This window comes from Hordeum vulgare, chromosome 5H (assembly GCF_904849725.1).
Source record: "Hordeum vulgare subsp. vulgare chromosome 5H, MorexV3_pseudomolecules_assembly, whole genome shotgun sequence".
Lineage (NCBI taxonomy): Eukaryota > Viridiplantae > Streptophyta > Magnoliopsida > Poales > Poaceae > Hordeum > Hordeum vulgare.
The window spans coordinates 352,206,867-352,233,044 of record NC_058522.1 but is presented as its reverse complement, the minus strand read 5'-3'; the positions used below and the strand labels follow the sequence as shown (position 1 = coordinate 352,233,044).

The window sequence follows — 26,178 nt, the reverse complement described above, 5'->3', positions numbered from 1 at the left end:
CGTCCCTCGATCCGCCCCGCGAACCGTCGCACGAACCGTCCCGCGATCCGTCCAACGATCTAGTGCTGAACGGACAGCACCTCCGCGTTCAGCACACGTACAGCTCGACGATGATCTCGGCCTTCTTGATCCAGCAAGAGAGACGGAGAGGTAGAAGAGTTCTCCGGAAGCGTGACGGCGCTCCGGAGGTTGGTGATGATCTAATCTCGGCAGGGCTCCGCCCGAGCTCCGCAGAAACGCGATCTAGAGGAAAAACCGTGGAGGTATGTGGTCGGGCTGCCGTGGCAAAAGTTGTCTCAAATCAGCCCTAATACCTCAGTATATATAGGAGGGAGGGGGAGGGAAGAGTCAGCCTCAAACCCTCAAGGTTTGGCCGAAATTGGAGGTGGAGGAGTCCTACTCCAATCCTAGTTGGAGTAGGATTCCACCTTCCCACTTGGAAACTCTTTCCACCTTGTGTTTTTTCCTTCTCAAACCTTATGGGCCTTAGTGGGAACTTATTCCAGCCCACTAGGGGCTGGTTTATCTCTTCCCATAGCCCATGAGACCCCTTGGGGCGTGACACCCCTCCCGATGGTCCCCGGCACCCCTCCCGGCACTCCCGGTACACTACCGATGAGCCCGAAACTTTTCCGATGACCAAAACAGGACTTCCTATATATCAATCTTTACCTCCGGACCATTCCGGAGCTCCTAGTGATGTCCTGGATCTCACCCGGGACTCCGAACAACATTCGGTAACCAACCATATAACTCAAATACGCATAAAACAACGTCGAACCTTAAGTGTGCAGACCCTGCGGGTTCGAGAACTATGTAGACATGACCCGAGTGACTCCTCGGTCAATATCCAATAGTGGGACCTGGATGCCCATATTGGATCCTACATATTCTACGAAGATCTTATCGTTTGAACCTCAGTGCCAAGGATTCATATAATCCCGTATGTCATTCCCTTTGTCCTTCGGTATGTTACTTGCCCGAGATTCGATCGTCAGTATGCGCATACCTATTTCAATCTCGTTTACCGGCAAGTCTATTTACTCGTTCCGTAATACAAGATCCCGCAACTTACACTAAGTCACATTGCTTGCAAGGCTTGTGTGTGATGTTGTATTACTGAGTGGGCCCTGAGATACCTCTCCGTCACACGGAGTGACAAATCCCAGTCTCGATCCATACTAACTCAACGAACACCTTCGGAGATACCTGTAGAGCATCTTTATAGTCACCCAGTTACGTTGCGACGTTTGATACACACAAAGCATTCCTCCGGTGTCAGTGAGTTATATGATCTCATGGTCATAGGAACAAATACTTGACACGCAGAAAACAGTAGCAACAAAATGACACGATCAACATGCTACGTCTATTAGTTTGGGTCTAGTCCATCACATGATTCTCCTAATGATGTGATCCCGTTATCAAGTAACAACACTTGCCTATGGCCAGGAAACCTTGGCCATCTTTGATCAACGAGCTAGTCAACTAGAGGCTTACTAGGGACAGTGTTTTGTCTATGTATCCACACAAGTATTGTGTTTCCAATCAATACAATTATAGCATGGATAATAAACGATTATCATGAACAAAGAAATATAATAATAACTAATTTATTATTGCCTCTAGGGCATATTTCCAACAGAATCAGCCTTATAGGCATCCTAATTTTGGTATTAACAAAGCTGAGGGCATGGGTCAAAATGCTATAGCTGGGCAGAATGTTCAAGGAGAAGAATTGCAGGAGATTGATGGATATGATAACAACTATAGAAGGAGGGTTACTACACCAATGGACAGTAGAAGAAGCCCTCTGACTGTGAAACCTGCTAAGCTTAACATGGTAGAGTTTGAAGGAGAGGATCCTGAATCCTGGATACAGAATTTGGAGCAGTATTTTGCAGCTGCAAGAACACCAATTGAGCACAGGACTGAGCTAGCAATATCATATTTAAAAGGGCCTGTTGTACAATGGTGGAGGGGTACTGGTTTTGCTCCTGGTAACATTGCTTGGCATAAATTTTGCTCCTTGCTGTCTCAGAGATTCTCAGTGCAATCTGTTTGTGATATTGTATCCTCCTTTCATGCTGTCAAGCAAGTAACAACGGTGGCATGATATGTGGAACAATTTGAGCAACTGATGAACATCATGAGAAGGGAGAACCCTGGAATTCCCAATGAATATTATGTGACTAGCTTCATAGCTGGGCTAAATCCCTACATCAAAAGTCATGTGGAATGTTTCAGACCCAAGGACATGCAAACTGCTGTGTGGTATGCCAGAAGGATGGAAAAAGCACAACCATCTCCTGCAGTAGTGCAGACCAAGCCTTATTTCCCACAAGTGAAGAGACAGGTAAATTTTGAGCAAGCTTCTGGCCAGAGTAATATACCTCCTCTAGCAAAAATTTCAATTATCCAGCAAGCCAAACAGAACCAAGTATGCTACAAGTGTAGGGAACCATGGGTTCCAGGGCATAGACAGGTGTGCAAGATGAGTCAGAAAGCACAGATCCGGGCATTGCTTAATCAGGAAGTTGATAACTCAGATGTAATATTTGTGACAGACTTTGAGGATCCTGATTTGGACACACAAGAAGCACCAGCACCAGAAACTGTGTTACAGGTTTCAGCTCGTGCTGCTCATGGCCTAAGTTCAGCTAAAAATACATTTATTTTGTCAGTCAGAGTTGGGGAAGTGACAGCTACTGCTTTAGTAGATAGTGGGAGCACTGCTACCTTTGTCTCGCCTGAAATGGCAAGCAATATGTCCATTGCTCCTGTAGCTAACACTAAGGTGAAAGTGGTAGTAGCTAGTGGAGAGGTTCTGTGGAATGAATTCACTGTCAAAAATTGCCCATATGAGATCCAGGGAAATGCATTCCGTGACAGCTTCAGAATCCTTAAACTGACTGGATATGATATGATATTGGGAGTGGATTGGCTGAAGAAATACAGTCCAGTGCAGATGGATTTTATCAAGATGGAGCTGAAAATTGCAGGCACACAAGGTCAAGTGATTACATTTGTGGATGAAACTGTTCCTCTGGACAAGATTACTGAAAGCAGGGATAACACTAGTAAGTTAATGGAGCAAGTTGTATGTGGTTTCTTTTTGTTTCCTGTTTGTGGAGCAAATTATGAATTAACAGCCACTAAAGTACCTGAGGATTTGCAGCCACTACTTCAACAATATGAGAAGTTATTTCAGGAGCCTAGTGGATTGCCTCCTAGCAGACCTTGTGATCATAGGATTCCTCTCGTGGAAGGAGCAAAAATTGTGAATCAAAGGCCTTACAGAGTACCACATCATCAAAAAGAAATTTTGGAGAAAATAATTTTGGACTTGCTGAAGAAAGGTTTGATCAGACCTAGTACCAGCCCCTTCTGTTCTCCTGTGTTGCTAGTAAAGAAGAAAGATGGATCTTGGAGACTCTGTACTGACTACAGGAAGCTGAATGCTATCACTGTAAAGAACAAATACCCTATACCTGTCATTGAGGACTTATTGGATCAGCTTAAGGGAGCAAAGTATTTCTCCAAGATTGACTTAAGGAATGGATACCACCAGATAAGGATGGCAGAAGAGGATATAGGAAAAATTGCTTTTTCAACTCACATGGGATTATTTGAATATCTGGTAATGTCCTTTGGGCTCACAAATGGCCCACCATCATTCCAAGCACTAATGAATCTGCTATTTGGCCTGCTTAAATTTGTAGTGGTTTTCTTTGATGACATTCTGGTTTTTAGTTTAACATGGGAAGAGCACAGAGAGCACCTCAAGAAGGTGTTTGAAATCTTGCAAGAAAACAAGTTGTATGCCAAAATAGAAAAGTGTTCATTTGGACAAAAGGAAGTGGAATACTTGGGTCATATCATTAATGAAGAAGGGGTATCCACAGATCCCTGCAAGATCAAAGCTGTTCAGGACTGGCCTATTCCTGCTAACATCACAGAATTGAGAAGTTTCTTGGGCTTGAGTGGTTACTACAGAAGATTTATTCAGGGATATGGGATCATTTGCAGACCATTATTTGATTGTTTGAAAAAGAATGCATTTGATTGGCAGCAGAAGCAAACCAAGGCATTTGAAACACTCAAGCAGAAGTTAACCAACATTCATGTGCTGGCCTTACCTGATTTCACTAAACCATTCATTCTGGAAACTGATGCTAGTGGTTATGGATTAGGAGTTGTACTAATGCAAGAAGGCAGACCTCTTTCATATTTCAGCAAAGCAATTGGCCCAAAAGCTGCTGCTATGTCTACATATGACAAATAAGCTTTAGCCATCATTGAAGCAGTAAACAAATGGAAGCATTACTTTGCAGCCACTGTCCTAGTAATCAGAACTGACCAGGAAAGCTTAAAGTACATCCAGGAGCAAAAGATAACTGAGGGCATTCAGCATAAACTTTTGTTGAAACTGTTGGGGTATAACTTTACTGTGGAATACAGAAAAGGAAAAGAAAACAGAGTTGCTGATGCTTTGTCCAGAGTGAAGCACAAGCTTTCCACACTGATTGCCACAGCTGCTTCACCAACTTGGGTTAAGGAAGTTATTAAAAGCTATGATGGTGATGATAAGATCAAAGAACTGATTGCTACATGTGTGGTTGATAAGGAAAACAATTCTTCTTACACTTTCAGTAATGGGATCCTGAGGTACAAAAGCAAGGTGGTAGTAGGAAAAGCTATTGAGCTGAGAAAAGAAATCATGAAAGTATTCCATAATTCAGAGCTAGGTGGACATTCTGGTGAGAGAGCAACTTATCACAGGGTCAAGCTGGTTTTTCACTGGTTAGGTTTAAAGCATGATGTAGTGTTGTTTGTCAAAGCTGTCATGTCTGTCAGGTTAACAAAGCAGAGCACACACCATATCCTGGGTTGCTTGAGCCCCTGTCAGTTCCTGATTTTGCTTGGGCACACATAAGCATGGATTTTGTGGAGGGTTTGCCTGTGTCTGAGAACAAAGACCTGATTCTAGTAGTGGTGGACAGATTCACAAAGTATGCCCATTTCATAGCCATGAAGCATCCTATATCAGTTCAGACACTAGCTAGAGCATTTTCTGACAATGTGTTTAAGCTGCATGGCATGCCTATGGTTATTGTCACTAATAGAGATAGAATCTTCACAAGCAACCTTTGGCAGTAACTGTTTAAGTCCATGAAGGTGAAACTACACATGAGCACTAGTTACCACCCTCAAACTGATGGCCAAACTGAAAGAGTGAATCAGTGTTTGGAGAATTACCTTAGGTGTATGTGTTTCCAACAACCTAGGAAGTGGCATGGATGGTTGGCCTTGGCAGGGTGGTGGTATAACACTTCTTACCACACATCATTGGAAATTACCCCATTTCAGGCTTTCTATGGATTTCCACCTCCAATGGTAGCTGAATCAGCACTGCCTGATTCTATTTGGGCAGAGAGTGAGAACTTGATGCAGAATAGGGAGCTAGCTATGGAAGTAATCAAGCACAATCTCAGTAAAGCTCGGGCAAGAATGAAACAGTATGCTGATCACAAGAGAAAGGAAAGGGAGTTCATAGTGGGAGACATGGTCTATTCAAAACTCCAACCATACAGACACACCTCTCTTAGCCTGCATAAGCACCTGAAGCTACATTCTAAGTTTTATGGTCCCTTTAGAGTGTTGGTCAGAGTGGGCAAGCATGCTTATAAGCTGTTACTACCAGAGGGCTATCAACTGCGCCATAATTTTCATGTGAGCCAGCTGAAAAAGCACATTTGAGAGCATGTAGTGCCATATCCTCACTTGCCTTTGGTGAATGCCGATGGAACTATCAAGAGAGAGCCTGAGGCTGTGTTGGACAGAAAACTGGTTCCTCGGCAACAGGGTGAGATAAGTGTCCCAGTGGTGCGCTGGCTGATCAAGTGGATTAATATGCCCATCGAAGAAGCAACGTGGGAGGATGCAGTCTTCATCCAAAAGATTTTTCCGGCGTTTAGAGCTTGAGGACAAGCTCGGATTCAAAGGGGAGGTATTGCCAGGCTCTCTGAAGAAACACCTGAAGTGAATGCATTGTTGAAGATGTCTGAAGCGTTATCGGCCGCCGATCTTCGATCCAACGGCTGCGACATAAAGTGTACCGTGGAAATTCCGACAACGCCCCTCGCTGGCCGCACGCGTCCCTCACCTGCTCACCGCGCGCGTGCCTCTCCTCCTTTGGCTATAAAGCCATGTAATCCCCTTCGTTTCACTTTATGCTTATTGTAATTGGGTTAGAACCCTAGCCGCCGGTGGCGAGCTACCATTTTCCTCAGTAAAACTCCTAAATTCCTCGCGATCCCTCTCGGTTTTGATCTTTGGTTTGCTTGAGCATGATCATATTATGTTTCTAGTTAGTCTGAGCTTGACATCTCCGTCGTCATCAGGGTCAAAGAGGGGGATGGACCGGAGAGCCCCGAGCGATGAGCAGGGTAAGCAGAGAGCAGAGAAAGAGAGGGAGGCACCTGTCCTGCGGGTAGATTTGGATGAAAGGCAGGGATTATTTTGCAAAAAGACAAGAGCTGACCGGCAAAGTCGAGGTAGCTCCACTTGGCAGCACGTGATTGGCCTAGGATCAAAGTTGCACATCACATACAAGTTGTAGGACTAAATAGTTGCCTTTTACAAGTTGTAGGACCAAATCATCACATCTTAGACAAGTTCTAGGACTTGGGGTGCTATTAGCTCTTTTTCCTACATAGTGTGTTTTCCTATTAAGAGGATGTGTGTATGCTTTCTTATCATTGTCATTCGTTTTATGCCAGGTGTGTCACTGTTGTGATTTGGAGTCGGTTGCCGCTTGTGAATATGTTCTGGAAACGCCCTGGATTGGTTTGAAATTGTTTTTTATTCTTTAAAAGCTGCTATAAATATGAGTCCTCTCCGGGGTTTTTTTGCGGGAAGTCATAGGTTTTTATTTCAAGATAATAGAGTTACAATCCTCAACAACTAGATCATTGGCACACGGAGGAGATTGCCCCAGCCAACATGTTGTGCTATCTCCACACCGTCCATAGTTCGCTAAACAATCTGCAACTCTATTTTGATCACGGGAAATTTTTACACGAACAAAAACCCTATCACTTAAGAGAAATTTGATCTCCTGGATCATATGACCATAGGCGGATTTATCCAACGATGCATCAGATATGGCTTTGACAGCAGCAGCACAATCCGACTGCAACATGATCGTGGAGTCGGAGTGCTCAATGGTGAGTTTAATACCCTCAAGAACAGCATGTAATTCCTCTTCAAGCACATCGTTGCAATGGACAACTTACAATACGAAGAAAATATCACCTCACCCGCCGTCGTCCTTAGAATCATACCAGAACCAGCTGAGCCATCTGTCACGCAATAGGCGCAATAGGAACCATTAACTGACAAAGCCACCATTCGTGCGGGAGGAGGTGGCCAAGGCATTCGGGGCCTGGAGTTTACTTGTTGCTCAAGCACATTGGATGGTTCCCTAAGCACCGGTGATTTTCCTTTAAGAATCTCATCCATGCTGCTTGAGATCTGACTGAAGGTGTTATAGTAACTTTGAAGGAAAGAACAAGATACATCTGGTGGAGGAAGATCTTTATCGTGAACCAATTCATTCGTGAGATGCCATATTCTCCAAAAGACCATGATAATTCTGCTTTGGATGGAAACATGTGACTCTTCCAGGAGATGAAAGAGCCATTCAGTTGTTGGGGAACGTCGCATGGGAAACAAAAAATTTCCTACGCGCACGAAGACCTATCATGGTGATGTCCATCTACGAGAGGGGATTTTCGATCTACGTACCCTTGTAGATCGCACAGCAGAAGCGTTAAGAAACGTGGTTGATGTAGTGGAACGTCCTCACATCCCTCGATCCGCCCCGCGAACCGTCCCACGAACCGTCCCGCGATCCGTCCCACGATCCGATCCGATTTAGTGCCGAACGGACGGCACCTCCGCGTTCAGCACACGTACAGCTCGACGATGATCTCGGCCTTCTTGATCCAGCAAGAGAGACGGAGAGGTAGATGAGTTCTCCGGCAGCGTGACAGCGCTCCGGAGGTTGGTGGTGATCTAATCTCAGCAGGGCTCCGCCCGAGCTCCGCAGAAACGCGATCTAGAGGTAAAACCGTGGAGGTATGTGGTCGGGCTGCCGTGGCAAAAGTTGTCTCAAATCATCCCTAAAACCCCACTATATATAGGAGGGAGGGAGGGGAGGAGGCAGACTCAAAACCTAAAGGTTTGGCCGAAATTGGAGGTGGAGGAGTCCTACTCCAATCCTACTTGGAGTAGGATTCCACCTTCCCACTTGGAAACTCTTTCCACCTTGTGTTTTTTCCTTCTCAAACCTTATGGGCCTTAATGGGAACTTATTCCAGCCCACTAGGGGCTGGTTTATCTCTTCCCATAGCCCATGAGACCCCTTGGGGCGTGACACCCCTCCTGATGGTCCCCGACACCCCTCCCGGCACTCCCAGTACACTACCGATGAGCCCGAAACTTTTCCGGTAATGCACGAAAACCTTTCGGTAACCAAATGAGGTCATCCTATATATCAATCTTCGTTTCCGGACCATTCCGGAAACCCTCGTGACGTCTGTGATCTCATCCGGGACTCTGAACAACATTCGGTAACCAACCATATAACTCAAATACGCATAAAACAACGTCGAACCTTAAGTGTGCAGACCCTGCGGGCTCGAGAACTATGTAGACATGACCCGAGTGACTCCTCGGTCAATATCCAATAGCGGGACCTGGATGCCCATATTGGATCCTACATATTCTACGAAGATCTTATCGTTTGAACCTCAGTGCCAAGGATTCATATAATCCCGTATGTCATTCCCTTTGTCCTTCGGTATGTTACTTGCCCGAGATTCGATCGTCAGTATGCGCATACCTATTTCAATCTCGTTTACCGGCAAGTCTATTTACTCGTTCCGTAATACAAGATCCCGCAACTTACACTAAGTCACAATGCTTGCAAGGCTTGTGTGTGATGTTGTATTACCGAGTGGGCCCCGAGATACCTCTCCGTCACACGGAGTGACAAATCCCAGTCTCGATCCATACTAACTCAACGAACACCTTCGGAGATACCTGTAGAGCATCTTTATAGTCACCCAGTTACGTTGCGACGTTTGATACACACAAAGAATGCCTCCGGTGTCAGTGAGTTATATGATCTCATAGTCATAGGAACAAGTACTTGACACGCAGAAAACAGTAGCAACAAAATGACACGATCAACATGCTACGTCTATTAGTTTGGGTCTAGTCCATCACATGATTCTCCTAATGATGTGATCCCGTTATCAAGTGACAACACTTGCTTATGGTCAGGAAACCTTGACCATCTTTGATCAACGAGCTAGTCAACTAGAGGCTTACTAGGGACAGTGTTTTGTCTATGTATCCACACAAGTATTGTGTTTCCAATCAATACAATTATAGCATGGATAATAAACGATTATCATGAACAAAGAAATATAATAATAACTAATTATTATTGCCTCTAGGGCATATTTCCAACATCAGTGCTTGTCCATTTGATCGATGATCTATCCGGAAGAGGCCAGTGAGTCTGCATCAGATCCGAGAGGGTAGCTGCATTGGGGAATGAAATGAGTGCATGAAAGGAGGATTCATGTTCCCTCTCACACCGCCTACAAAACCCATTCACATCAAAATGTTGTCTCTTTTTTTCAGCGTTTGTAGGCAGAGTACGAGAGGCCACTTGCCAAGCAAAGTTCTTGAGTTTGGGGGGAACCTCCACATTCCATACTAGCCTCCAGATCGGTCTATCACCCAAGGGATTGGCACTGGAAGAACTTGGGCAAAACTGGTCATAGTGATCTGCCATAGCCACATGGTATGCGCTTTTAACCGTCAACAGCCATGATCTCTCCGAGGGCCAAGATATGAAATCCTCACGCATTCCCGAAGATGTTCTGATCTTGAGGATGGATTCCACATCCGGTTGCCAAAAATGTTGTTGAAGCAGCTCCACCTTCCAGTAGCCGTGATCATCCAGGAATTCGCCGACTCTGTTGAGACGACAGTTTCTCTTGGGGTAATTGGTATGAACGGCGGGCCTCTAGGGATCCATTGATGTCTCCAGACCCGGATATTAGTACCATTGCCAACACGCCATAACATACCTTTCTTCACAAGAGTTAAGCCATGTTCGATTCCTCTCCAAACTGCCGAAGCATTTCCAGCAAAAACTGTATCAACTAAACTCATGTGTGGGTAGTATTTCGCACGAAGGAGTCTGGCACACAGAGAGGTTGGTGTCATCAGTAGTCGCCACACCTGCTTGGCTAGGAGCGCTTCGTTATAGGCCCTCATATCTCTAAACCCAAGACCTCTTGAGACTTTGGAAGAATTAGCTTATCCCAAGCAGACCATGCCATTTTCCGTCGGCCATTCTCCACTCCCCGCCAATACTAACGCACCGATTCCATAACCCGGCCAACCCATTCACTAGCAAAACCCCATTTCAATAGCGCACGCTCCAGGAACTCCCAATCAACCTGATCATAGGCTTTGGACAAATCCAACTTGTAGGCACAAAAATCCGGTCCCTATTTGAAGATGATGTATACATTCGAAGGCAATAATGGAGTTGTCAGAGATCAATCTTCCCGGGATGAACGCGCTTTGATTCTCAGAAATAATCTCAGTAAGAAACAGTCGTAGACGGTTCACCATGCACTTTGAGACTATCTTGTAAATTACATCGCATAAGGAGATAGGTCGGAAATCCTTCAGGGAGGAGGGGTGCTGGACCTTGGGTATTAACATGATTGAAGTGTCATTAACTCCCTCCGGCATCAACCCCGTTGTAAAGAACAATTGTACCGCCTTCACCATATCGTCCTTCATCACTCCCCAATTCCTTTGATAAAATCTTGCAGGGAACCCGTATGGCCCTCGGGCTTTCATAGGTCCAATTTGAAAAAGGGCATCCGAGATTTCCTTCTCTGAGTAGGGAGCCAACAGTTTTTCATTCATAGCATTTGTAACCTTTGGCAGGATCTTGTCCAACATAACATCCGCTAGTAAGGTGGGGGTCCTTAGTGTACACCTCTTTAAAGTAAGAAGCTGCCATGCGTTCCATATCGGATGGAGCAGTGCACCATGAGCCATCTTCTTTTTGAAGCCTTCGGATGTTATTCCTCCTTGCCCGCCACACAGCCTGATGATGAAAGTATTTAGTGTTGCGATCACCCTCCTTCAGCCAGGTTATACGACTGCGTTGGAGCCACATCATCTCCTTCCTATATAACAACTCGTCCAGCTCCTCCATTTTCTATTCCACTAGCACTTGGTTGGCATTATTGAGCTGCAAGGATTCCAGCTCTATTCGGAGTTTATTTATCTCTTTCTCCACATGACCAAAGTTCTCTTTACTCCACTTTCGGAGATCATCCATAACAGATTTCAGAGAGGCTGCAACGTTTCCTAAGGCACCGGATGGTTTGACCCTTGCCCATGCCGCCGCAATGACCTGGGATAGACGACAGTCTCTTTCCCACATGATTTCGTACTTGGGAGCCCCTTTCCGACGATCATCTTGCATCTCGTCGAGGTGCAGGAAGACAGGGCAATGATCTGACCACGGAGAGATTAGGTGTTGAACTCTTGCATAAGGAAACGACTCCCTCCAATCATCTGATGCACATATTCTGTCTAGGCGGACACGAATGTTGCCATGCCTGAGTTGACCATTATCATATGTATAGGGAACTCCAGAGAAGGCCAGAACCACCAGCTCACAAAGTTCAAGAGTTTCCCGGAAGGATTCCATCTCACTTTCTCGTCTAGCCGTCCTTGAAAATTGTTCATGTTGCCATAGGGCCTCATTGAAATCCCCACAAATGACCGAGGGCAGATTAGAGACACCCCTTAGTCGGATGAGATGATCCCACATGCGTTGTCGATTCTCCACACGGGGTTCCCCATATACAAAGGTAGATCTCCATTGCTTGCCTGACCCTTGATCAACAATGATGACATCGATATATCGTTGACACGAATCAAGTACTGTAACTTGATAGGCTTCATCCCAAAACAAAGCCAAACCACCACCACGACCTACACAATCAACACCACTAAAGCCTTTGAGGCCTAACCTCCATCGAAGACGTTCAATTTTTGCGCAGGTTTGTCTCATTTCAGCTAGGAAGACAAAACTTAGGGAATGGGATTTTACAAGAGCCCCAACTTCACGAATTGTCCGACGGTTCCCCGCCCCCCGGCAGTTCCAAATTAGGTGACTTATTGGGATTGGCGGCGCTCCAACTGGGAGCCCGCCGGGAGGTTGCCAGAGTCAGACTGTTCTCCATCCTTCTTCGCACGTTTACTATCCGAGCTAGTAGATGGTGAAGCTAAACTTGGAGTTTCCTTACCATCTGTGATCATCAATGGTTCCTTAGCCCGACTAGGAGCTTCCACCTCATCATTATCGACCAAGAGTCTTTTACGTGCCGATTTGTCCATATCCATTACCAATGGGAGGGTCTGTTTGACTGGACTGGATGTTGTGTCCCTGAGCTCCTTGTCAATAGCCGTCTCCCCCTTACCTACCGAAGCTTTGGCAGAAGGAGACCCCGATACGGTTTTGTCAGCACGAGCAGACTCCCATTCAGCCCTGAATTTCATATGGGGATCAACATATAGATAGTCACCAAACTTGAGATCCTTCTCTATATGCACTCCATTGCCACATTCTTTATGATCGTGTCCGATGATGCCACAAGCCTTACAGAACCTTGCTAATTTCTCATACCTGACGGCATAGACTGTCCTCACCTTTCCTGTAACGATGCTAACAAACTTTGTTAGAGGCTTCCTGATAACATGCCTAACCCGAACACGTATGTAATCCCCTCTGGAATTACCTGCAATTCTCGTTTCCAGGATTTCACCACACGATCTCAACAGTTTTCCAATGACGTCCTCCCTACAATGGCCATCCAGCAGCTTATGGATCTGAAGCCATATAAGCATATGCACCATAGGAACTTCGGTAGCCTCAGAGTAACCATCATAAGGAGCAAAAACCACGGCCATGTTACGAAACAGCCACGGACCTTGGGACATGATGCGATCCCAATCACCAAGGCAATGAGCCTGAATCACAAATAGGTTGGCCCCAATGGGGCGGAACCGCACAGGTTTTGCAGTATTCCAAGCAACCCTCATGTCCTTGAAGAAAGCAGCCTGACTGAAGTTTTTACTTGTCTGAACCCTAGCTAGGGCAAGCCATGGGATTTCATCTACTAAGTCAGGTGCTTCCTCTTCAACCACCACATCGTCGAACTCATCCTCATGGAGATCCAATTTCTCGAAGAAGTCACCGAGATCCTCATCTGGTTTACCCCGGGACCCCAGGTTCGTTAATGAAAACGCATCTGATGCCGACACCATGGACGCGGCAATGGGGGAGAGACCTGCACCATGACAACGAGGGCGTCGTGGCGGAGGGAGGTTGCGGACAAAGTATGGGCAGGGCATGGCACCGGTCGTCGAGCGCGGGGTACACTTACGACGAGGGAGTCGCCGTAAGGAGGTAAAACCCTAGCTGTCGCCAGGCGATGCAACAACTATGCTTGACGGCCCTTGGCTGCTGAGTCCTCTCCGTTGTTGCTCCATGCCTTGTGATCTATTGAACCTCTCCATTCACGACTACAGTTACTCATGGGTCGTCACAACTTTCTTCATACTCGTCCGCATTGTCCTCCTGGGATTCAAGGGGCGACATTAATTGTGTGATGGTGGATGCCATGCTCTTGGCGATGAACTGCATGATGCTTATTATTGTGATGGGGTCGCCGTGATATTTGTCGTCCTGCCACGCGTCACGCCAACGACTTCGTCATCCCAGATATATGTCCCAACGAATTTCTTTGTGTTCGTTTGACATGCTCGACATGCTGATGAGCCTAATGAAAGGACATGGATGTCACCTGAAGTGTGTGTGTGTGGAGGGTGGATGAATATGCGCTTTAAAATAATTATGATTTAAGTTTAAATAAATGCAAAATAAAACTAACGTTTAATTGGTTAAGCACAAAACCTAAATCAACTAGGTTCAACTATTTACAACAACTTATGCTAAGCAAGATAAACATCTAAATGATAACAAAATATATAACATGTAACGTTTTTTTGACACAACGATAGCACCAAAAAATGTATACTCCATATTAAGTTAAGGAAGGGGTATATGCCACCACAAAGAGCCCATTTCAAGCCAGAGACGGAGTCCTAAATAACACAACAAGTGCTGGTACACTTCGAAACAAGCTGTGTAGTACAACTTAGATATGAAATCAGAAGTTCACAAGAGATTCTGTCAAAGGTGGACCCTGAGGCTAGGAGATATATACAGTGCTGAGCACAACAACGGACAACCAAGCCCTGAGTAGTACAACTTAGATATGAAACGAGAAGTTCACGAGAGGTTCTGTCAAAGGTGGACCCTGAGGCTAGGAGATATATACAGTGCTGAGCACAACGACGGACAACCAAGCCCTGAGTCAACCGCGAGGGGCGGCCATTTGCTGCTTCTTGACTCGATCTCCAGGCTTCACCATGCTGAGGGAACATAGATGTCACAAATATCCATTTGCAAGAAACTGGAACAAGAGCAAGTACAGGGACGGCAATTTTCACAGACCTGATATCATGCGGTGTTATAAGTACCCATTGTGACCCTTGTGCAACAGCAAAATCTACCAAGGTGTCCAAGCTTATTTTGCGACTCACTGCATCCTGCACAAACCAGATACCACCAATAAGGTTTGATCTGTCATATACAGGGTGATTGTAGAAAACCATCCGATTGCTCACCATGAATACATCAAACTCATCCATGGCTCTAAAAGGTGCTTCTGTCATTCCATGAAGAGCTAAAGTGAAGCAAAGTGTTGAAAAAGATCGCTCCCCTCCTGGATCAAGATGCATAGCAAAAGTTGTGCATAGCTACAAGATACCAACAACAAAAAAACACTATCTCAGAAGTTACAACCATGGCAAACATAAAAGTACCTGACAGTCCTCTGGTGTCTCTGACGGTATCACGGGATGCATCTTGAGGCATGGTCAGCTACATCAAACATCATTAACAAATATTACATAAATCACTACAAAATTAAGCGGGCGGGCTGGTGATGAAGCAAACTTCTCCAGCCAGTAGGTGCACATCGAAGGGGCAATGTTACGAAGGTACTCACCTCAACAGACAAAACTTTACTCTCGTAATCTACGTTGATGAACCCACTGATACCTTTCTTTCCCAGGTGCTCATTGAACCTTCAATCAAAACAATAAAAGTGGTCGACCTATCAGGACTAACCGTTTCAACTGACGATAAGAGAAATCAAAACCTGCAGAAAAACAGATGATAAACATCCAAGAAACTTGTATTTACAGCCATGTCAATTGTCGCTTCAAAAGGCCAGCATTCCTCTGGAACTTCTTCCATCGCAAGTCCAATGCTTTTTGACACGACTGCGCGGCAATAAACTTGGGTCAAGAACATACCCAGCTGCTGTATTGGGTATAGGTCTAGTGAAACATTCAAAACTTTGAAAATCAATGTCGTTTTTACGTAATTAGATTGGATACATAGAAATCATATGTGTAGAGTTGACTCGAAAAGCATTTTCACAAATGACAGCTGTGAACTGGAAGTGGCATTTATGTGTTGATCAAACATTGCATGTGCCCCAAATGTTCTTACATTTAAAAGTAATAACCAATTCAACCAAATATTTCTTTCCGACTAAAGCACCAGTTTGAAGAAGTCAAAGATGTAACTTACATTTAATTTCACCCTAAAACCTGCATACAGCTGTTGCTTTCTTAAGATTTTCCGTTCCTTTTTGTCATGCAATGCCCTCAGATCATCTATGGACTCAGCATATCTGCTCACATATTATTACTGTTAACGAAGAAGGATAAAAACTCATAGGCATCAGCTTTTTTCTGCCACTACGATTAAGTTAGTGGTTCCAAACCTTCTGCTTTCTTGATCAAATCTCTGTGTCAGTCTAGTTATCTTAGCACTTAATTGTTCAGGGGTGGATCCAGCAACATGACTCAGAGCTTCCATGTCACTCTCAGGGCAAATAATCGAAGCCTTCTTAAAGTACTCCTACAGAATATAAGGTCATCACTTGACGTGTGAGTCAGGAAACACAGAATATTTGACATATCCAGATATTAAAAATGCTTCATAGAAATTAACAGAACATGCTTGCTGGATGTACCAAGTTGACAATATGCAGTACACAAATGCTAAGATGAAGTTGCTAATTTAAGTTCAGACACCATTCAAGGTATCACTTGTGCCAAGAGGTCCTGGGTTCGAACCAGCCTCTCTGCATTGCACTGTAGCAGGGGTAAGACTAGGTTCCTATAATCCCTCCCCAGACCCCACCTTGTGTGGGAGCTTCTATGCACTGGGTCTGTCCACTATTCAAGGTATGACCTCTTCTAAGAGTACCAAAACAACATGAGATTGGTGATTCTTGACCATCCTGAAACACCATCAGTCCATCCAACAGATAAAAAACAAATTATTTGAATATTCGCTCTAATCTTACTATTTGTAGTTCATCCTGTCAATTAGTCAAATTGAGCATCATCACTTTTACTTCCTCTTGCAAGGGGGTTAATTCCATCAGAATGTTTGACACTTATTAAGAAACTGTTCTCTTATCAAGTTTTATAATTCTTTTGGCGATGTGAATTTTCAGGCGCACACTGCCTGCACAACTATAACAGAACATACTTCTAGAGAAGAACCATACGGAAACAATCATAATTCAACAAAATGAAAATAGGCCATTAGTGCCAGTAAAGAATAAAAACCTGCCGACGCTGCTGAAGATCTGCATACTCTGCTTCAGCCGTTTTAATAACAGATAAAACTTTAGTTGTCATGACACCTTCATAGTGAACCTTCTCCTGGTTCACATATTCATTGAAAGAAACTACCATCAGTAATACAACCTACAGACAACTGAGCGATCACAATTTTCCAACTTCCCAATAGGAATAGACACCGCTTGGTTGACCAAGCTGTTTATGGTGATAATCTATGTCCAGTAGAGGCAACTTTTAACAAAACAAAAAAACCATAGAGTAACTGAATAAATGGAGTGGGTGAAGAGCAATTGCCATATTCTAACAAAACATTAATGTGACTGCTTATCCACTTCTACAGTATAATAAATACGGAATTGATAAATCCCGAACGTTTGGATTTTAAGCATGGCAACTTTAGTTCACGAAAGGTTGGCAAACATGGCAATTTTCTGACAAAAAAAACAAACTGGGAGAAAGCTGCCATGTTTTAATAACTAAAGTTGTCACCTCACGTCAACTAAAGTTGCCATGAAAAAACCTTCGGGATGAATGCTTAAAATCCGAACGTTTGGGATTTAACAGGGTCCAATAAACATCCGCACGTTCGAACCAAAATTAAAATAAAATCCATGATGGAAATATCAAATGTGATACTAAGGTCGGGAGGGTCACAAGACCATAGGAGCCATAGTGCCTGTAGAACAAAAGAATGACAGCTCTAATTTCAGCAAAAGGGGGTCATTTAGGGCTTGTTTGGCACTGCTCTGCTTCATCAAAATCAGTTCCGCTCCACCAAATTCACTTTGGAGCAGTTTCATACAGGAGTTGCAACTCTTGCAAAGAGAATGTTTGGCTTTGATCTAGCTCCAGCTTCACGAATTGAAAGTATGATGGAAAGGGTCTATTTGATTGGATGAGAGGGGACAACGAAGGGGTATCCACTTACTGGTGGCAGTGGTGGGTAATTTTCTTCCAACTACAATTCTACAATTTTATGAAGCACCTCCTAGAGAGTTTCACAAAAAACAAGGAGTTGTACCCCAGATTCTAGTTTTTTGTGAAGCGGCATATCGTGGAGTTACCCTATTTGGCTTACGTTTTCTAGAGCAGAGCTGAATTTTCTGAAGCAGAGCAGTCCCAAATAGGCCCTTACAATGCAACGTTTACATGGGATGAGAAAGAAAAAGGAAAGATATGTGGCTCGTTGATGCTTTCATGAAGCTGATGGACTAAGAGCAACTCCAACGCGCCGACCCAAACTGTCCGTGCGTGTCCGTTTGGGTCCAAACGGACGAAAAGGCCAGCCCAACACACCGACACAAACGGACAAGCATTCCTTTTTTGACCATGCGCGGCCCATTTCAAGCCCAAATTTGGGTCAGATTTGCGTCGGTGCTGACACAAAGCCGTTCACCCTCACCCATTGTTGGATGATCATAAAAAAGCAATGAGAAATTCAAGGAGCAATATGCCGCCCTCAAGAAGCACGGAAAGACAAACTCCAAGAAAGATGAGAAGCGTGATGCGGCGTCATTTGCCTTGCAAGAAACTTTGCAAGGCATGGTGACCCAAAAGGAAACAAGAGAGGAGAAACGTCAGCAAGATAAAGATGAGCAAATGAAGGCCAAACGGTCAGACACAGGTGGACAGCGAGCGCCAAGCCGATCCAAATGGACAAACTGAGCGTCTGTTTGAGTCGGCTTGTTGGAGTTGCTCTAAAGAAATGCTCTCCCAGTACATCTAACCTATACTCAAAGCATCAAAAGACCATAGAAACACAAACCTAGAGCAAACTGTATAGCACTTGTGGATTTGAGGTAAGGAGAAGCACCTGCTGAGCTGCATCTATTTTACGCTTAACAAGATCTACTTCATCATTTGCGCTGCTAAAATGCAACCTCTCCTCATTCACAGAATCTGAAACCAAAAAAAAGATGCTGTTAGAATCCGCAGAGAATGGTAGTTGCAGCTAAGAGCGCAGCCACAGACAGCAGAAATAAACTTTCTCAGTTTCAGGCATTGAAGAGCATAGTCTGTAAAAGGATATCCAGGCTACAAGTACGGGACAAGAGAAACCTCGCCTCAAACCACCAAGTTTGGAAGGAAAAATGATTTTGGCCAACAGGCGCCACCGGGACCAAACCAATCAAATGCAGGATCTCCACCCAAACTTGTTTAGTGGGCTCAGACAACCATCAAGCGTGTAGGCCTCTTTGGTTCAAAGGAAAAGTGGAGATAACACATAGGAATAGAAAAATTTCCTATACTATTCAAGCCCTTGGTTCAAAGGAATGTAGCAAATGGAAAGTGCAGTTTCAAAAGAAAATCGCAGGAATTTTACAATCCACTGAGACCTCTTTTCCAAATTCCTACGCATGAAGAACGAGACAGAGATCCTTAGTGGCATAATAACATGCTTATTGTACATTTTCATGTGATTTGAGATTGGTTTGACTCTGTTTATGAGGATTCATGTATTTTCCTACTCCTGTGAACCAAACAACTAATCTGCAAAATTCCTGTGTTTTTTAATCCTCTGTTTTACACATGTGTTCCTATCCAATTCCTGTGTTTTTAGAATCATGTAAACCAAAGAAGGCCGCAATGGTCACAACCACCTGATTTTTTTATGCGTCAACGACGGGCTTACGCCTGCCTGAAACTTTATTGTCAACCGTCAGGGATGCTACAGAGCACAGGGCACCAGAAATACATGGGGTGTAGAGGTAGGAGAAAGAAAAGAAAATTACATTATGCCATGGGACTACATAAAACTAGTGCAGCTTGTGGGGTGAGGCAAGGCATCGGCGTTCAAGCTGATCTCAGAAGTCTGGCAGCGGCTATCCGTAAGTTTCAGCATAAAACTAGTGCTTGATGGGGGGAAACACCAATTATTTCCAAACACTATATTGTAAATAAAAGAAAAACAAAGTTTCAACTGGAAAAAAGTTGAGAAACAAGTTTCAACAGGAAAGAGCTAGAAGCTGTTGAAAGTTGTATATATTAGACGTGCAATATGCCCGTTGTATATGGGGTTTCAGCATGTTTTGTCAGGCCTGTAGGTGTATATGTGTTGGCTCATGACCTCAAAGAAATACAAATTGCATATTTCCTATCATGTTAACGAAGTACTAGATTTAGGGGTTTAGTTTTTTTGGACTCCACAACTCATCCTTCTCTGATCGAATTTGTCTCAATCTCAATTTCCTCTTTCGATCAATTTTTATCTCCACATATTGCATACGATTTTCTGCTTCCCGTCCCCCCCCCCCCAACCAATTCCTTGATGAGATCACATCTGCCGACCGTCATACTTGCAGTGGCAATGCCCCAATCTGTCCTACCACGCAATCACAAGACACCGCACCCGACCATCAGCTCCTCCCACCATCATCTCTACTCAGCAGCTCCATCGACCACCCAATCCAGGCTGCTTTAAGTCAAGCAGCTGCTGCCCCCACCCCTGTCTTCCGGCCCCACGGCACACACATCTGCTAGATCTTCACCGTCAACATGCTGCAGTTGCTCTGGTTGACTGACACCGCTTTTAGTCACCAGCTTGCTTCCACTACATAGCCTCTACCCACCTCTGACATTCGCCGAATGCCACTCTGTTTCTCTAGCCCGGCAGGAGTCCTCCGGCCACCGGCATCTCCTAGGTCGCTGCCCCTTCGCCAGCAGACTCAGCAGTTCCAGCGGCCGCTCTAGCATTCAGGCTCCCCATCAAAGAACATGCACGAAGGAGCTTGTCTATTTCATTCTGCGTCGCTATCCTTTTGTAAAAACAGGTACAGTGTCATCAACCAACCTTTTCTTCCTTCTCTTTCTCTCGTTCGTTGATTTTTCTTACAACGTTCATCCCATCAACTCTATCTCAGACATGCGCCTTCCATTGGTCTATTATAAAGTTAAGACTCGCTCCGGCTATTCTCTTTACTGTTAGGAAAGCGTATGCAATAGCATTGCATTTGAAGAAGTGTAATACTAAAAAAACAATGATAATCCAAATCCTCGTCGTAGCATGAAGAGTCTTCAAAACTTGTCGAGCCGCCGAAGGAGAGAACGAAGAGATGGCACATCAGAGGTAGACACTGCATCACTTGAAGATACAAGATAAGTATCAAGAGAAGATGGGTTGTCAAAAGAAGATGGCACATCAAGAGAATAAAGCATTGTGCAGAAAATCATAGTCCACGACAACCGTCGGCGAAAGAAGCTCGGCGGATAAGGCACGATGGACGTAGATCGACAATGCAAAAGAAGTCCAGACAATCCTATAGAAAAACAACAAGGGCAAGTAGGCCACAAAAGTTGCATAGAAAGGATCAGGACGAGAGAAAGGCTGACGGACTAAGGTATGGTGGACTCGCATGGCATGAGAAAACACAAAATATCAACGGATTTGGTGGACGCAGCGGAAAACAATAGAAAGCTAGAAGCATAGACTAGATTAGGGATGATGGCAGCAGAAGAGAAAAAATAATATGATGGCAGCACGTCGGGGCTCAAACTCCTTACAGAGCCGAGACAGGAACTCGTAGACGTGATGAAACTCCAAGTTGGCCTGGACAGCCTGGCAACAGGGACAAGTACGACAACCAGCAATGCGGAGAGAATCGAGCTGGCACCAGATAGCAGAACTCTGTGCATAGAAGTCATCAACAGTAGAGTCACCCTGCTGAATAGCATGCTCCTGACGAACCACGGAGAGGTATAAGGCATCATCAGAGGGCGCATAGCGCTGACGAAGGCGAGTCCACATCTCAAAGGCAGTAGAAAGGCCCAAAAACTCAGAGGCAAACTGAGGCAGAACACTAGCAGTGAGAACAGCTGCAGCACGAGCATCATCATCAACCCACTGGGTGTAAGCGGACAGAGCACCGTGATACACCTGAAGAGCCTCCTCATAAGACAAGACCTTCTCATCATAAGCACTCACAGCGGCTTCATCAGCAAGCTTAGCCGCATCCTTTGCGGCCTAAGGAGCATCCGTAGGAAGAGCCGGTGAGGTCGGCGGAGTAGGAGCCATGGGAGGAACCGGACATGGCGGACAGCAGACCTCGCCAGAAAGAAAACCCCATAGACGGATGCCACGCATATGGATGCGCATGAAGCCAATAAACTCGGTGTAGTTAGTGCCATCAAAGATCACCGGACAACGAGGAATAGCAACTAGCCGAATGCAGCAGACATTTTTTTTATTTTGGAAAGCAGAGATCACTCTCTAGACTCTAGCCAGATTGATTTTGTCCTCTCTAGAAGAGAAGACAGACGCGCTTGCATTGATTGTAAAGCGATACCTGGAGAGAGTGTTGTCCCTCAACATAAGCTTGTGGTTGCTGACTTCCGCTTTAGGATTCGTGTCAAACGGGATAAGCGCGCCAAAGTCGCTAGAACGAAGTGGTGGAAGCTCAAGGGGGAGGCATCCCAGGCTTTCAGGGAGAGGGTCATTAAGGAGGGCCCTTAGGAGGAAGGAGGCGATGCAAACTTGATGTGGACGAGTATGGCAACCTTCTTGCGGAAGGTCGCTGTAGAGGAGTTTGGGGTGACCAAGGGAAGTAGAAGGGAAGCTAAGGACACCTGTTGGTGGAACAATGAGGTCCAGAAGGTTATTAGGGAGAAGAAGGACTGTTTCAGATGCCTATATCTGGACAGGAGTGCAGCTAACATGGAGAAGTATAAGGTGGCGAAGAAGGCAGCAAAGCGGGCGGCGAGTGAAGCGAGAGGTCGGGCGTATGAGGACCTCTACCAACGTTTAAACACTAAGGAAGGCGAAAGGGACATCTATAAGATGGCCAAGATTAGGGAGAGGAAGACGAGGGATGTCGGCGAAGTCAAATGCATCAAGGACGGAGATGATCAGCTTCTTGTGAAGGATGAGGCGATCAAGCGTAGATGGCGGGATTACTTTGACAGCCTTTACAATGGAGAGGTTGATAGCTCTACCATTGAGCTAGACGACTCCTTTGATGATACCAGCATGTGCTTTGTGCGACGTATCCAGGAGTGTGAGGTTAAGGAGGCGTTAAAAAGGATGAAAGTAGGCAAAGCGATGGGTCCTGATGGTATCCCCATCGAGGTGTGGAGAGGCCTTGGAGACATAGCGATAGTATGGCTAACTAAGCTTTTCAACCTCATTTTTCGGTCAAACAAGATGCCCGAAGAATGGAGGCGGAGTATTTTAGTACCAATCTTTAAGAACAAGGGGGATGTTCAAAGTTGTACTAATTACCGCGGAATCAAGCTGATGAGCCATACTATGAAGCTATGGGAGAGAGTCATTGAACACCGTTTAAGAAGGTTAACAAGCGTGACCAAAAACCAATTTGGTTTCATGCCTGGGAGGTCTACCATGGAAGCCATCTTCTTGGTACGACAGCTGATGGAGAGATACAGGGAGCAAAAGAAGGACCTTCATATGGTGTTCATTGATTTGGAGAAGGCCTATGATAAGATACCTCGGAATGTCATGTGGTGGGCCTTGAAGAAACACAAAGTCCCAATAAAGTACATTACCCTCATCAAGGATATGTATGATAATGTTGTGACTAGTGTTCGAACAAGTGATGGCGACACCGATGACTTTCCGATTAGAATAGGGCTACACCAAGGGTCAGCTTTGAGCCCTTATCTTTTTGATTTGGTGATGGATGAGGTCACAAGGGATATACAAGGAGATATCCCATGGTGTATGCTCTTTGCGGATGATGTGGTGCTAGTCGATGATAGCCGGACGGGGGTTAATAGAAAGTTAGAGTTATGGAGGCGGACTCTAGAATCGAAAGGTTTTAGGCTTAGTAGAACTAAAGCTGAATACATGAGGTGCAGCTTTAGTGCTACTAGGCACGAGGATGGAGAGGTTAGCCTTGGTGGGCAGGTGGTACCGGAGAGACACGTTTCGATATTTGGGGTCCATGTTGCAGAAGGATGGCGATATCGATGAAGACGTGGGCCACCGAATCAAGGCTGGGTGGATGAAGTGGCGCCAAGCTTCTGGCGTACTCTGTGACAAGAGAGTGCCACAAAAGCTAAAAGGCAGGTTTTATAGGACAGCTATCCGACCTGCGATGTTGTATGGCGCGGAGTGTTGGCCAACCAAGAGACGACATATCCAACAGTTAGGTGTAGCAGAGATGCGCATGTTGAGATGGATATGTGGCCACACAAGGAAGGATCGGGTACGGAATGATGATATACGAGAGAGACTTGGGGTAGCACCGATTGAAGAGAAGCTGGTCCAGCATCGTCTCAGATGGTTTGGACATATTCAACGGAGGCCATCGGAAGCGCCGGTGCATAGCGGACGGATAAAGCGTGCTGAGAATGTTAAGAGGGGTCGTGGTAGACCAAACTTGACATGGGAGGAGTCCGTTAAGAGAGACCTCAAGGTTTGGAATATCTGGAATATCGACAAAGACTTAGCCATGGACAGGGTTGCGTGGAAGTTAGCTATCCACGTTCCAGAGCCATGACTTGGTTTCGAGATCTTATGGGTTTCAACTCTAGCCTACCCCAACTTGTTTGGGACTGAAAGGCTTGGTTGTTGTTGTTGTTGTGGAAAGCAGAGATCACAATCCAATCGGGATCAGGACGGGCTCCAGCAGCAGGTGGTGGAAGCAGCGGCGGTCGTTAGCGCTGATGCGAGATCCGCCACGATCTGGCAGATGGGGAGGCGTCGGTGCTGGGCGAGCTGGATCCGCCTCGATCTGGCAGGCTGGAGGCGGCAGCTTGGACCTGCGGGAACGAGATGTCGCGGCGGCTGATGGCGATTCCACTGTAGGAGAGACGCTAGTGGCTCCGGTGGTTGCCTCGCAGTCAGAATCTGGTAACCCCGTGACATGTGGCGGAACGCGGGGCCGGTCCGGCTTGCCACGGCAACGCCAGTGAAGAGATGTCGCGGCGGCGAGCCTGCGGGAGAACGGCGAGCAGGGCAAGCAGAGAAACCGGATCGAGGACTGTCGGTGGTGGCGGAACACAACGGACGGCGACGGAATCCGACTGAAGATCACGAGAGACGGCGGCCGGCGACAAGATCCGGCTGGAGGACTTGCAACCGAGGCACGGCCAGAAAAAGATAAGCTAGCAGAAAAGCTAGCAGCAGCAAGACGTGAGGAGAGCACGTCCGCAAGAAGAGAGGATCGAAGAAAAATACAAGAACGATACGAAATCGATCTGTACGAGCACGAGTTGCGACGTGCGAGAAAAAATAACCTAAGCTCTAATACCATGTTAGGAAAGCAACTTATCTATATTGAAGGCCCAAGGGGCATATATATATTACACATGACTTGAGGTGCAAGGAAAGTAAACATAGACTAATAAGGACTCCTAGACTAATACTAATAGACTAATAAGGACTCCTAGACTAATACTAATACTTCCTAACATTTACAAGGCTTGTCTTGTTGCATGTGGCTTTAAGCAGGAGCATGGTCATGACCACGATGAGGCATTTGTTCTTGTGGCCCACATGACCACACCCTTCTTGCTATGGCTTTCGCCACTAGTCTGTAATCAGTTTAATGTTTACAGATGCTTTCTTAAGAGTGGCTTGGTGAGTTGTGTGAGAAGGTCAAACTGCAAATGTGTGTTTTTCTTGATGGTTCTCATCGCCTGGGAGAAAAGAAACAAAGCTGCAGTTTCCCGTTCAGAGTGCAGACACTGAGTTGCAAGTTGTGGCTCTTTTGGCAGGAAATTAAAAAGGAGTGTATCATCCAGGTATATTATTGTCATCAAAGGACAGATATAACCTAACAAATTGAACAGTCACATACTAGCTTTATCACGATGCTATATTAAATCCTTTTACACACACTTGTTGCTAACTATTGCCTAACAAAATGAACGGTCAAATTTGTTGTATGCCTACTTCAAAGAAGCTAACGCCACAGTTCTGCGTGCATCATATACATAGGTCTAAAATAAGCATAATTCTGAAGTAAAACACTACCATGTGGCAAGCATGGTTAGCCATCACAAGATCGAAACGGGAAAAATCAAATGCTAAACAACTTGCATACATATCAGCAAGAGATGATAAAATCATCAATACCGACATCGTGGAATTTTCATACCCATAAAGGTCTTGTAAGCCGTTTTTCTATCATTCACTTCTCGTAAAGCTGCAGTTAACTTTACATTAATCTTCTGCAGTGATTGTTCTTTCTGCTCAATGTTATTCTTCTCTTCCTGCAGAAATAGGTACCATGAGAAAATTGATACAGTTCTTGCTTAGATAACAAAGATTAGTATACCTAGTGCAGTGAAATGAGATAGATGGTTCCTTGG

General features: G+C 45.2%; 1 protein-coding gene across 1 annotated transcript in view; it reads right to left on the bottom strand.

The window, feature by feature from the left end:
• Nucleotides 1–14,198: 14,198 nt before the first annotated feature.
• LOC123399577 (structural maintenance of chromosomes protein 6B-like) overlaps nt 14,199–26,178 on the bottom strand; it is a 32,098-nt gene continuing 20,118 nt past the window's right edge. The window contains exons 18-28 of the mRNA XM_045093980.1: nt 25,965–26,079; nt 18,722–18,807; nt 16,894–16,989; nt 16,038–16,174; nt 15,842–15,944; nt 15,449–15,528; nt 15,252–15,330; nt 15,067–15,124; nt 14,869–14,966; nt 14,696–14,790; nt 14,199–14,613 (exon numbers count right to left, since the gene is read on the bottom strand). Coding sequence (XP_044949915.1) covers nt 14,556–14,613; nt 14,696–14,790; nt 14,869–14,966; nt 15,067–15,124; nt 15,252–15,330; nt 15,449–15,528; nt 15,842–15,944; nt 16,038–16,174; nt 16,894–16,989; nt 18,722–18,807; nt 25,965–26,079 — 1,005 coding nt within the window. The 3' untranslated portion in view covers nt 14,199–14,555. The remainder of the gene's footprint in view (nt 14,614–14,695; nt 14,791–14,868; nt 14,967–15,066; nt 15,125–15,251; nt 15,331–15,448; nt 15,529–15,841; nt 15,945–16,037; nt 16,175–16,893; nt 16,990–18,721; nt 18,808–25,964; nt 26,080–26,178) is intronic.